We start from the raw sequence: 15,066 nt of genomic DNA, 5'->3' as shown, positions 1-15,066 counted from the left end.
CAAATCAAGATAAACAGTACCAGTACTTATAAGTTAACAAACCTGTAAACGTTCAAGCTGGAGCTAGCTTAATTGGCTCCTGAGAAGATCCTATTTAAAACTGTGCCATATATAACCTTGCAATTGATCAACTTTTACTGTTGTTTCATACACTTCATGCTTGTTGTCAGCTTGTTAAAGTACATTTTACAATCTCTAGTGCTCATTTACTGTACAGTCTTAATACAAACTTAGGCATGCATAACTTTGCCAGTGTAGCCAGCTAAAGCTTCCAATTGAGCAACACGATGCTGCACAATCATTAACAATAGCTTCCGGTTGTTCATAATTTGTTCAGCTGTGTTCACAAACTAATTTTTAAAACCCACTTCACAGATCATCATGACTCTCAGAGATGACATGTACATGCCTTAAGAGTTAACCGGTTGAATACTTGATTAATAACAAAAACTTTACCTTTCAGCTGAAAGCTTCCTTGATAAAGAAACTCTAACTAACATTATTTCAGCAAAAGAAATCTGTGAGTCTGTTGTTTATTCGTAAAACTCACACCTTTAGGTAACTCTGCAAACTAAACATGGTACAACAGCTATATAACACCCAAATGCCTGCACTTTGCTTTACTAGTGTATACAGGTTTAAAATCACGCTGGTCATGTTTCGTTACCAAAATTGTACATAGTGCACAAACATTATGAGCTTATAACACTCGTTGAACACCAAATGAAACTTGAGCAATTACACCTCCTAAACACAACTTAAGCCCAGAATATATATGCAAATGACAATATACCTGGCATATAGTTTGCAATGAATGAGCAGATATATACAGTGCTTAATGTAGCATGGTGGGCTCATAATTCAGTTATTTATTTCCAAATGCCAAAAAAACATGCAAAACTGGGTGGAGTGTGTTTAAAGTGTGTTGAAAAAAAAACTCAATTTGATCAGTATATAGATGAAATGGATTAAAACTCATCAAATATGTAACTCTGCTTGGCTGTTGTATCGTTGCTAGTAATATTTGGATGTGTCTATTACGAAGGTGCATCAATTATGAAGCCATTACTATACCTAGAATTATTTACGTTCTTGAACTTAGAGTAAAAGTGCATCCGATGTAGAACTGAAGTGCAGCTACAAACAAGTATATTTTTTGCCCAACTTTAGCGATGCCTCATTTAAAGTAATGATCACTTTAACTGATGAAAAATGTTTCATGGAATGATTGGAGTCCTGAAATAATTGTTAAAAGGTGAGGCACACAACCAGCATCAAAAAATTTATAGTAGGGTAAAAAGTTCATCTCTGTCAAACACATGCGCTAGAAATGTATTATTACTATCATACCACTTGTTTTAAGTGTTCAATACATACAGATGAGTGCTCACAAACACTTTATGAAATAAGATAACAAGACCATTAATAAGTGAGATAGTTGCATGCACGGGGAGTCAACAGTATACATGACTAATATTGCGAAGTTGAAAGTAGGCCTCTTTACAAATGTTGTTGTATGTGCATCCATAGGAAGAGTTGCATAAAGATAAACTCCAAGAGTTTGACTGCTGATACAAATTAAATTGAAACTCTGCCCTCAAGAATACATGGGAAGTATCTATGTGAATTATTCACTTCTTTTTCAAATCAGTTTGAAAATATTTTCCTCCATAATCTATTATAACAGATCAATAAATACAACAGCATGCCATGCAATTTTTTGCAAAGCTTTAGCAGAGATTTGATTTTTTTTTTTATTGGCATGTATGTTCATAAATTAGTTTCTGATTATATTCATAAATATCACCACAAGAGTTATTTATGTTCACCCTAGATCTGACCAGAATACAAAAGAATTTTAAAATTGGCCCCTGGGTAATTTTGTTGCAATGTCACCTTAGCAAATTATATTATCCCCATATCACACATTCATGAACTGTGGTTATTCAAATTATGCTATTATCCTGAAGGCCTCAAAAATGGTGGACATTCCCAAGAGGAGGAACTGGGCATTGTCACACAAATGTGTGTCAGAGAGCCAGTAGCATCTAGGTTTTATACTAACAGAATCTGACTACTTTGCATACAGCAATGAGAGAGGACAATTGTAAAGAGGAGACAGGTAAGATAGGAGTGTAGTCAATCTTGATTAATCAGAGTCCATTCATTCTATTCATTCAAAGAACTTTATATCAGTCACTTTTGTATGTATTGTATGTATGTATATTAGATCCTTCTGCAAGCAGGAACTTGCGAAGAAGCCTCATTGGCTTATCAAAGCCGCATGTTGACCGAAGTCAGTCTCTTACATTCATATTTAACGTCCATGATTATGAATTGTCAATTGTCAACAACTCTGTAACTGGACGACATACATTATTCTTGGAGTGACTCGAACTTTTGAAATAAACAACATAACAATTATTAATACACATGGTATTAGTTCCAATCGATGCATAGCAACTGGAAAAACCAAGTGAACTCCCTTTAGTATACTGTATTGTTTCTTGTTGATGCAGTAATTAAATATTTAAACCTCCGCTGTCTATTTATGAGGGCATGTGTTAAAGGTAGTTGAATGAGTTTATTAGAATGATGAATGAGCTCACGTTATGAATGTGAAGACCTGTCAAAAGTTAAAAATTTTACAACAACAGTTATGGAGGTCACAATTTTTTAATATTATCGGAAGGGGGGAGTGGGAAGGGAGGGAAGGGGAGGGGGAATGGCAGCTCCTTAATCACACGATCTAGTAGTGTAGCATTTATAATGAAGGTTGACATCATTATTAATCTAAATCATTTTCACCACTTCATCATTTTGTCTCAAGTTGAGACTTAGCTTTGATATATTTCTCATTACTAAGTTTATATATAGCTCTAGCAAGGTCAAAATGTGTCTGATGTATTTATGCTGCATGCAACATTCCTGTGAATAGTACTTGCTACAATGACAGTAGAGCATGCATCTACATGTAGACAGTAAATAGTGCTTAAAGTGGCCATGACACGAAAATTTCAAAGTCCTATATTTTTGGGAACCATCAAAGAATGTTCTCTAGAACATGTATCAACCAATCTGCCAGTTTAAAACTTGATTTTTCAAGTCGAAAATTGAGAATGAATTTACCCTTTTCGGCGTTTGAAACTTTGTTTACTCGAAAATTTTCCGATTCGCATGACGTCATGTGACGTCACGTTTTGAACACATTTGTTGTCGCTGCATACGATCCTCCGAAAATACCATTCACGTACACAGTAGACAAGTACACATACCACTAGTAGTTACTAAACAAAACACCGATCACAAGTGCGATATCAAATCAAAATTTCCTGTGAAATGGCGGATCCAGAACCAATTGCGGCAACCGAAGTTCAAAGTGATAATGGTTCTTCACTAGGCAGTGAAATTGGGCTATAATTAGAGTGCCCTTTCTCATATTCGAAGCAGAGAGTGAAGGCGATGATCATTCCAATATTGAACCGAACGTTGAGGGTGGAGCGGAGGTGTTAGAACCGTATCAGTTCGAGCCTGTTAAACGAGCCGAAATTGAAGCTCCACAACATATCGAAGAAGAAATCCGTTCGAAACCATTGCAAGGAACATACAACGTGGTAAGAATTTATTAACGAAGCATTTAAAAACAAAATCCAGTCCATTTTGTGCATGTATTGTTGGAATTCGCGGAACACCCTAAACCGTATTGTGCGTTGTGTTACGGTAACTTACAACCCATATGTAGCGTGTGTAGCACTACAGTAGTAGGGTTGGTTGCATACTGAAAGTTTGGCTCGGGGATGTAAGTTGCATTATGCAGCCATGCTCGGTAGGCATATGTGTTATTTCATACTCATTATTACCTGACTAGTACTTTGGCCTGGAGTTTTGCAAATCAATTTTCTGAAACAAAAGAATGTTTCATGATACATGGAAGGTGTAAAATCACAACAAATGTAACCATAACTGTACATTGTATGCCTGCTTGTTATTGTGGACATCATGGCCAACATTAATACATTTTGAACTTTCATAAATTTTTTCCCAGGCAGTACAGATACATAGCCTACGGTCAACAGGTTCAATGATACTTGGGGTTCCTAGCAAGACACGTCAGGGTTGTGCTACCATCATGTGCAGTCCAAAGGATCAGAAGTGATTTTCCCGCCAATGGTCATTACACTGGATTCAAGTTGCCAGGAGAAAACTCATTGTATAGGAAGCCTTGGTTGAGAAATTCCTCCAGAAACACCTTTTCTAAACTACGATTGTGTTGGATTATCAATCCGTCAGGGTTCCCTCAGTGTTGATATATTGAAATTCAAGACTTTTAATTCAGGATGAAAAGGTTATTTTCCAGACCCAACATCAACAATGAAAGAAAAGGCATGTTTTGAAGCATTTGGACACAAGTATTGGCGTGACCGTGATGTCATATAATATGTGCATAAGGGAACGGGCATTGACCTTTTTAGGGGCATTTACCTCCCAGACGTTTGATTCGTACCTTTAATCTGGAAGCCAAAATATCCATATCACCAATGATATTTGACAGAAAAGTCATAATAAAGACCAATGGAGGCAGCAGAACTCTTGAATGTTTAGACTTTGTTTCTTCAGCAGCAGTTGGTTTGTTTTGTAGTCTTTCTTCAAAAACTCAGCAGTACACCCTGTTAATGGTCTTCGATTGTTTTAATGCGTGTGATGCTGTGTTTCACATTGCCCATCAGTGTTGTACGTGTCGTCGTGCTTGTGTAACATTTTTGCATGTGAGTTACTTCGTGCAGTGTTTCTTGGTTTAAATAACCCTTTATTGTATTTGCTTCTGGATTATTCTAATTAATTTGTCACAAGAACGATTGATAGCGATGGACATGCAACTGCTTTGTAGGCTTAAAGCCCAAAAATTCATGTAAGTTGTTTTCTTTTAACCTCCTTTGATGTCACAAATTACATTAGTGTAATTTAAGAATGATAATGTTTATGGAAAGTACAGTTTTACTTTTATGTCATATAATACAATGACTGCTAGTTCAGATTGTCCAGAATAACTGTCTAGAACTGATGTTGAATAAATTTTGTTCAATGATTTAACACTTGAACTATGTTGTGTGAATTTTTGGCTCTGTGACTTTAAAATAAATCGCTTTGAGATTTAATTAAACACCCTTTGGAATAAAATCTTTTACCTACCTATTTTGACCCATCCCCATTACCCCCACTCCCTCCACAACATAAAAAATGGTTTTCCTGGAATAGGAATAAGAAATTATTGCAATAACTAACTGATCCAGCATATTCCAGAAATAAATTGGGGCACTGAGATTTGTTCACAAGAAGATGTAACCCATCGCTTCTGAAGCTAACCTCATAGCTTATTAGTATACAATAGAGCAATGAAGGGGGTGTTAATTTAGATGATACAGTAAAATCTCTTCGTCTATTGCGACTTCAGTGTAGTAACGCTAATACTATAGTACTACAAGTGCTCGGCGCGCTACCTCCTAAGGATCGCCACTTGCCCCATTTGAGGTTTCCTGTTCCCCGATCTGGTCTTCAGAGTAGTTTTTTGTGGATTACTTGACAGAAGAATGACTCTTTTATGTCGAACCGTTAAAGTCCATTTGTTTTATTTCATAACAAAAAGGAGGGATCGTGGTATGCTTCCGTGAAGTGTTCGCTTCATTCGGAGCTGCATACTGGCTAGGCCCAGTGAAATCGGCGCTGGTGTTGTGCACTAACTTGGTCATAATCGCCGTGTTTTTTTCGTCCTTCAGCCATGGATGAAGGCTAATTGCATGGGTAATGATATTTATGCAGCCCCCAACAACACAACGGACCGGCAATTCTCTCGGATAGTTTACAACAGTTGTAAAACAAACTTGAAATTTCTAACGATATAGCGTAATACAGTGGTTGTTCTCTCAGTGTAAATGTGCGTGTACTGTATATGGAACGGTATGATCGTCGCGCATCCGATACATGCCTGGGCTTTGCACGTGTGTTCCTAACATGACGTCATCATTGTCTTGTTGTGAAATCGCATTCTCAGATATCTATTTTCGGATGCGAATATTAAAACGTTAATTACTAATTAGTCCTTGAGGTTTTCAAGGTGTTGAGGATAGTTTTGAACATAGATTTTCTCATAGATTCAGAGGAAGTTACTCTCGATGAGTTGGATTTTTCGTGTCATGGCCTCTTTAAATTTTCAAAGAATTGACATAGCAACTTTAAATGATCCATATGTAACACACTTGACATATCTAGAGGACTCCAACAAACCAAAATTACCAAAAAATGTCTTCACAAATCAAATGTTATGTCTGGAGATCTTTACAATGTAACATGCGTATCATGTACAAACAGTGCCTATATCTATATCAAATATACTACACTGAGTAACCAAACGCAATTGTGTTCCAAGTGCTGTTTGATTTTCTGCAATGCAGATAGACTATAAAGTAACAAATCAAATAAATAAGATTTTAGGTAGGCCTTGAAACTATGTTTCAAAGCAGCCACCTACACATATATCACACCCACATACAACAAAATATGCTACAGTAGGTATCAACAAATACTTTAGCAAAACCAGAATGAAAACATTTCATGGTTCCTTGCTGCTGTTCATTAGTTCCATTCATAGGGAAATTTCTAAGGAAGCCCTATGACAACAACAGCAATTCATGCACACAGACTTTGGTTGCCAAAGTAATGATAAGCCCTGATATCAATTGCAACACACATCAGTGTGCGAAGACTATCTACCATTAACATCATACCAAGTTTGACGAAATTCCAACTAGTAATAGTAGCCAAGTAATTGCAATTTGGAGTGTTTCACGTTTCACCCCATGACCTCATTAATATTCATGATATGAGCACAAAAATCAACAGGGTTAATCTACTAACTATGGGCCACCCACTCACCAAGTATGGTAATGATTGGTCATTCCCTTGTTGAGTTATTGTGCATACAAACTTTTCATAACGAAATAATGCTAGGCCCCCCCCCTTATAAACATGCATGATATCAATTGCAACACACTGCAGAGTGTGGAGACTATCTACCAATATCATCATACCAAGTTTGACGAAATTCCAATAAATAGTAGCCAAGTTATTGCAACTTGGGAGTTTTTCACGTTTGACCCGTGACCTCATATATATTTTTTAACTTTGACCTCGTATAACTTCGCACACGAAGGTCACACGGGGGTCAACCTATTGACATTTATGATCAGAAGGTACCTTTGACATCTGAAAATAGCATCGAAACTGTAAAAATCCACAAAACACGAAAAGGTCACCAGAGGTCAAATTGAGGTCAAGGGTCACCCAGATGCAGGTCAACAACTGGATTACATTGAAGCAACTCCCAACCTTAACGGACAGTTCGTTCTCAAGTTATCACAAAAATACTAGTTTTTAATCATTAATTGACCTTTGGTGACCTCGGATCACATGACCGTTAAGTTTGAAAATATTCCCCTATACCATTTGCAACTTGTCCCAAAATATCAACCGTGTCACACCTTGGAACTGAGAGTTATTGCATTAAATGTCTGAAAATTAACTTTTACCTCGTATAACTCCGCACACGAAGGTCACACTGGGGTCAATCCATTGACATTTATGATCAGAAGGTACCTTTGACATCTGAAAATAGCATCGAAACTGTAAAAATCCCCAAAACATGAAAAGGTCACCAGAGGTCAAATTGAGGTCAAGGGTCACCCAGATGCGGGTCGACAATTGGATTAAATTGAAGCAACTCCCAACCCTAACGGACAATTCGTTCTCAAGTTATCGCAAAAATACTAGTTTTTAATCATTAATTGACCTTTGGTGACCTCGGATCACATGACCGTTAAGTTTGAAAATATTCCCCTATACCATTTGCAACTTGTCCCAAAATATCAACCGTGTCACACCTTGGAACTGAGAGTTATTGCATTAAATGTCTGAAAATTAACTTTGACCTCGTATAACTCCGCACACGAAGGTCACACTGGGGTCAACCCATTGACATTTATGATCAGAAGGTACCTTTGACATCTGAAAATAGCATCGAAACTGTAAAAATCCACAAAACATGAAAAGGTCACCAGAGGTCAAATTGAGGTCAAGGGTCACCCAGATGCGGGTCGACAATTGGATTAAATTGAAGCAACTCCCAACCCTAACGGACAATTCGTTCTCAAGTTATCGCAAAAATACTAGTTTTTTATCATTAATTGACCTTTGGTGACCTCGGATCACATGACCGTTAAGTTTAAAAATATTCCCCTATACCATTTGCAACTTGTCCCAAAATATCAACCGTGTCACACCTTGGAACTGGGAATTATTGCACTAAATGTCTGAAAATTTACTTTGACCTCATATAACTTCACACACAAAGGTCACCTGGGGTAAACCTATTGACATTTTTGATTGGTGAGACGTGAATATAGCATCAAAACTGTAAAAATTCAAACATTTTTTTCTTTGCCCATTTTCTCACCCAAAATACTAGTTTTTTAACATTAATTGACCTTTGATGACCTCGGATCACATGACCGTTAAGTTTGAAAATATTCCTCTATACCATTTGCAACTTGTCCCAAAATATCAACCTTGTTACACCTTGGCACTGGGAGTTATTGCATTAAATGTCTGAAAATTAACTTTGACCTTGTATAACTTTACACACAAAGGTCACCCGGGTGTCAACCCATTGACATTTTTGATCGGAAGGTACCTTTGATATCCAAATCTAGCATCAAAACCAAACATTTTCTTTTTCGCCCGTTTTCTCCCAAACTAAGCACATTTTTTCTAATGTGACCTTTGACCTTTTGACCTTGGTTTCAAATGTAGTTTGATCTGCTGATTCCAAAAATCAACACGGCAAGTCTGTACAGCCATCCTAACTCCGACCGAAAACTTTGACCCCATATAAGTTCGCACACAAAGGTCACACAGGGGTCAACCTATCGATATTTATGATCGGAAGGTACCTTTGACATCTGAAAATAGCATCGAAACTGTAAAAATCCCCAAAACATGAAAAGGTCACCAGAGGTCAAATTGAGGTCAAGGGTCACCCAGATGTGGGTCGACAATTGGATTACACTGAAGCAACTCCCAACCCTAACGGACAATTCGTTCTCAAGTTATCGCAAAAATACTAGTTTTTTAACATTAATTGACCTTTGGTGACCTCAGATCATATGACCATTAAGTTTCAAAATGTTCCCCTAACCAGTTCACAACTTGTCCCAAAATATCAACCTTGTCGCACATTGGCACTGGGAGTTATTGCAGTTTTAGTATTTTGGGTTTTTGGACCATAACTGACCTTTCGTGACCTTTGTGGGCACCAAAAACAATAGGGTTCATCTACTCACTATGGGCCACCCACCCACCAAGTTTGATCATGATCAGTCAATCCCTTGTGAGTTATCGTGCATACAATCTAAAGTGTCACACACACACACACACACATACACGCACACACACGCCAACCTGAATACATAGGTTCCTTTGCTTTTAGCAAGGAACCAAAAATGAATCATAAGTTCACTCGACTATACAATGCTTCCAGAGTGAGTTACCATTGACTGGTGAATGTCTGCATTGTACTCAGTTCAGGCCGCATTAGAGAAATTTCACCTTTAGTATGCTACTAAAACAAGTATCAAATTTATAATTAAGAAATTTGACAAACATTCCACTTTGCCTGAATTGTACCTTGTACACTGCCTTGACAATATAAATCATCACCAATATTTAGATTTGCTGTCAGGTTTGGAATCCCCAAAATGACATATTAGGGTCAGTTTTCTTGTTGCAATTGCAGTATAGTTATAGTTTCTCTACATAAATTACATAGCTCTCTTTCAAACAAACGATCACCACTAGTAGACACCCCATCTTTCATAGTAGAATTGACAAACCTAGCTGACCACCCTACTTTTCATGAGACTCACAGTTGCAAAAAACTGCTGTTACCAGTTGTCAATTCAACTACTTACGAAATGAAGAAATGACGAAACCATGCTTAGAACACTTCACATGCTTAGCACAGAACATTGTTTAAGTAACATGTGGTCCCAAGTTTGAGTCACTCCAAGATTAATGTATGTAGTCCAGTTACAGAGTTGTTGACAATTGACAATTCATAATCATGGGCGTTAAATATGAATCTAAGAGACTGACTTCGGTCAGCCTGCGGCTTTGATAAGCCAATGATGGCTTCTTCGCGAGTTCCTGCTTGCAGGAGCTAGGATCTAAAATACATGTATACATACATACATGTGAAAATCTGAAGGCAACAGGAATATGTTTATGAATGGCAGACAGCTACTGTATTGTAATGCACAGTCTTCTATGGAACCAGTGCACGTTGTCAAACATTAATGATGCAATTATGTCCGTTATGAAAATTAAAGCTTTTGGTTACATAATAAAATTTGACTGTAACTGCAACATAAAAACTAATTAAACAAGTTGAATGACTTATTGAATGTTGAAATTCTATTTTATTCAATGTCATTATTGATATAGTACTCATAAAACTTTCAGTAGGAATTAAATTTTGCGTATGTTCGGGTAAAAGGATGCAAACAGTTGCAATGCATCAAATGAAGTTTTCAAGCAGTGAAATAAGCTAGAGAGAATAAAACTTGTCAACTTAAAATTGATAAGCATTAAGCACAGTTTTATAGAACCACCTTATAACTGTCATGACGGATAAACGGCAAACAAACCTTCTAGCACAGAGAGATATGTTCATAAACTGGGCTGTGTATGCCAAACATAAACAACTTAAACAGTCTCAAAAACCTAGACATTTGGAGGCCATCTTGATTTGAGGCACACATCAAACTGAAAGACTGTATTTGGTTAACACATTTAAAATAATTTTCTATTTATTGCAAGAAGATGAAGATGTTGGATTCTTCAATTATAATGAGAAGCAGACAATCTTCACTATAGTTAGCTCATGATGGAACGAACTATGAGTACTTGCAATTCCCATGATGACTGATGTGGAGCCTTCATGAATGATTCATCCAATATTTGTATGAGAACTGAAGTACTAAGTCATTGGAACTTCAGACAGAGGAAAATAATTTATTCACTTGATGCTAACTGTACAGTATGTAGACCAAAATAGCAAAGTTGCGACTACAATAATGCCAAGAGCAAATGCTTTTTTTTCCCTCCCATCTTTTGAAATATTAATGAAAGTTGCAATCAACTGGGAGAATATAGATTCTTTGATGTTTGATATTATAATGCATACTGAAGTACATACATTAATAACATAACACTTTTTCTTTTGGCCTTGACAGGGGAAAATATAATTACAGTGTAAACATGGACGAGGATAGGGTTAAGAAAAATACAGCAAGGTATTGTAGCAGTACATATATACAAATATTGACAAGAAGATGGGTTAATATTTCATTGCCAGGATAAACTGTCATGTATCACAATATTCTTTGTAATTAACTTTCATTTTGTTTCTCTATAGGCATTGTAACTATTGTTTATTGTACCATGTCTCTGAGGTGTCTGTTGTTTTCTCCCTGCAAGAGCACTCCTGAAACCATTCTGATAACTGCAAGGTAGAGGTGAAGAACCTCTAATCCAAAAGAAATTGCACACATGACATATCTGTGCTTCACTTCAAAAGTAAACAGTGAGCTTGCAATATCAATTTAATTATACTTATTATTGCAATGTGCAAAGGGTAGCCAAATTAGTGTTATGCTGACCAAGCCATATATGTACATAACTACATATATATATATATGTTTTCAGTTTACATCCAGCTAAATGTACCCTTTATAGTCAAATATAGGAAAGTTTGTATGCCACAAAAGTAAGGTATTTGTTTTGTTTAATTGGAAAACCTCTTGTCAAAATTTATCATTCCTGACGCCAATTCTCAAGTTTAGTCTTTTAGTAACAGAATATGATTTTAGGTACTTGCATGGTCTTTCCTTTAACAGTTGAGAACTTGAGTACAGCACAATTTAGGTCTATGGAGCTTGCATACTGTAGATCAGGAAATATCAACACTATTTCTGTCTCAGTGATGTTCCATGTACATAATTGATGTCAGCAAACAAATTGTTCAACTGCAGATATTTTAAATACATAATTATTTCGGGCACTGAGCAGAATGTCATGCAAGTTGTACTAAAAAGATGATCTCAATCTGAACACTTCAGAAGGCTGACAGATTTCCAGACCAAAGAAAAATATAGAGGAAATACCTTTCATGAGATCTGATCTCCTTAAATTCTAAGTGATACTGTAATGCAAAAGCATGTGCTGAATTGAAAACCTCTATTTGTTGATATTTTCTCTCTAATCCTCCAATGAAACCAGATCAACAATTTGCTCAGACCAAGCCGTTGGATATACCTACATGTCTATATTTGCTTGTCTAATCAAATGTTTAACCTACTTTACCATAAACTAACTTTAGTTCATGGGCCTACCTTAGCATAAGATCAATGTGCAAACAACATACTTATACCACAGAGGGTACCCTGGATTTCCAACCTCCAAGTGAAACAAGGTTGGGTGTGTGATGGGGTGCACCTCAGCTAGGAATCATCTACATTGTAAGATGCAAAACAGATTTCTCCAAAAATTACTAGTTAACATCAATTTTCAGAAGCCTGCTATAGAAATACATGAGCACAATACTGATTGCTGGTACATTATCCTGGTGTCACAACATACATTAATTTGGCACACTAAAATTTAAAAAAATATCATACGAAGTACTTTAATGGTTGTTAATTCTCACACTCCACATTATTCCAAGAAATTGAGGAGTCATATACCTCATTGTCTATTCATGGTTAAATCGTCTCGGATCAGTCACTGAAGAACTTCTTCTTGTTGCTTTCATCTCACTAAATATTATATCACCTCAATAACATAACTTTATCCATGTGATGACATTCACTGAACCGTTAACTTTGTAGAATGTTTCTTACCAACAATAGACATCTATGCAATCATTGTAGGAGGGTATGCACTGAATATCAGTGAAGTATTTTCTATCAATAAGATTTATTAAATAGGTTGATTAGAGAGGTTGATTAGTACCCTGCTAAAGATGAATGGATGTCTCTATAGTGGACATTCCTTTCAATCTGATCATTGTAGATATGACCTTTGTGACTCTAACCTGACATCAACAGTATAAGTAAGAACTTGCTTTAAATGCTCTACTTCTGAGAGAACTGCGACAAACCAAAGTACAAAGTAGGACAAATTGATTGACTACAATAGAGGTGTAGCAGGCTTCCCTTCACAAATTAAGTTAACTTACCTCAGTATCAGCTGCAGTGAAGATTAGCACACAATGGAGCAAAAGGATGGGTACCAATGGAATTGCTAGCAGCCTCATCCTGAAAGGTAACCAAAAAGAAGTAATTAAATTATGATGAAATACACATTCTGGTTATCTATTGTCAGCAAATTCACGTATTCAAAGCTTTGTCAGAATCGATTCTCCCCACTTTCATATTTGTAGTTAAGATACTTTCTATAAGACTCTAGTAAATACTAAATGTTACGTGTCTTTGAACACAAACATAGGGAATGTATACTTGGGTGGCAGGACTGACCTAAAACATGGACGAAGTTTAGGAGTAAACATGTCAACATTGGGACTAACCTCAAACAGGAACAAATGTACTTGGAAGTTAGAATTAACATTAAACATGGACAAATGTGCTTGGGATTTTGGATAAATTGTGTAGGTACTAGGTTGCTAGAGTAGGCCTAAAACTAAAGCAAAATAGTCTTGAAATTATGAACCTTAGACGAGATCCTATGAAAGTCAATTGATGTGAAATTAATACGGTTAAGGGTGTGCAGGATAAAAGGAAGTGCCAGAAGCCTCCTGTGCTTTGAATATGCCAAACATTCTCAAGAATCACATAAGATTGCACACTCAACACTGATGAACAATAGAAATATAGCAAAGTGGGTGAACACAGAAAATAAACCTATTTTACACATTAATATATTTTCAACTTAACTTTTAAAGTGTAAAGTTGTCAAATACAATAATGGCCAACTTTGCACTAATTGCTACCTAATTGCCTCTCGCTGCTTTACCTTCTACAACCATTCTTAGTTATCACTTCATCCCCCTCCCCTCCCCTCCCCACCCACCTTTGACAACCATTCTTATGTTAATACCACATTCCCCTCCTCCCCCACCCTGCCCCCCCATCCCGATAGCATTTAGCTGTCTTATAAATCTAACACGCCTCAATGTCTACAACAAAAGTTTGCACAGTATGGGAAGCCATCCAAAGGTGGGTTGCAAACAATTATCTTTGGGTAACAGGACTCCAACAGACCTCTTGACAGCTTTCATAGCATGCTGACATCATTCATAGCCCAATTGCTAGTTCTCATGCATTCTGATTATCGATTCTGGGCAGTGAAGGTGTTGTGGGCCGTGGATTAGTCCTAGTGGAAGGTTCTGGGCTGTGCACATAATTATTGGTAAATTGGTCTAGAAACCCAGGGAATATGCTCTTTACAACTTTCAGAAATTTTTATTAGGCTAAAAAGTGGCCTTTACCCATGACCTCCAGTAGAGCTGGAGCAATCATTGGTGGGACAAAGGACATTCCGAGAAAGTGATATGCAACTTGCTCAGATAAAGTTGGAAAGTTTTCTGCAAGAGCCATGTAAGCACTAACCATGCAATAGATTTGTACTGAGTGCATGCTGTAAACAGACTATACATATGTTGACCAGCTTCTCTCAATGTACTGTGCACACAAGCTTGTTTGTAAACTAAGAGCCTTCTCCTTTAACTGACTACTACCTAGTTATTACTAGCTGCCAGTGAACCACAGTAATATCTATGTTACTGAGGGTTTTTATTTCTGAAGCCACATTTAATACCCAAGCTACCCTAGTAATTAAACTTCCAAATAACATTCTTATGGTAGGATCATCATGCCCTACCAATATAATAAATCTGTCAACATATGACAATGTGTCTCCATTGAAATGTCATTTACTGCT

At 36.8% G+C, this 15,066-nt stretch overlaps 1 protein-coding gene across 8 annotated transcripts in view; it reads right to left on the bottom strand.

The window, feature by feature from the left end:
- The window catches only part of LOC139971372 (papilin-like), an 88,437-nt gene that overhangs the window by 60,706 nt on the left and 12,665 nt on the right, over window positions 1–15,066 (bottom strand). For all 8 annotated transcript variants that reach the window (XM_071977744.1, XM_071977741.1, XM_071977738.1 and 5 more), the window contains exon 2: window positions 13,346–13,424. In XM_071977744.1, coding sequence (XP_071833845.1) covers window positions 13,346–13,423 — 78 coding nt within the window. In that variant the 5' untranslated portion in view covers window position 13,424. The remainder of the gene's footprint in view (window positions 1–13,345; window positions 13,425–15,066) is intronic.

Source organism: Apostichopus japonicus, chromosome 8 (assembly GCF_037975245.1).
Source record: "Apostichopus japonicus isolate 1M-3 chromosome 8, ASM3797524v1, whole genome shotgun sequence".
NCBI lineage: Eukaryota > Metazoa > Echinodermata > Holothuroidea > Aspidochirotida > Stichopodidae > Apostichopus > Apostichopus japonicus.
This window is presented reverse-complemented; position numbering and strand designations above follow the sequence as displayed.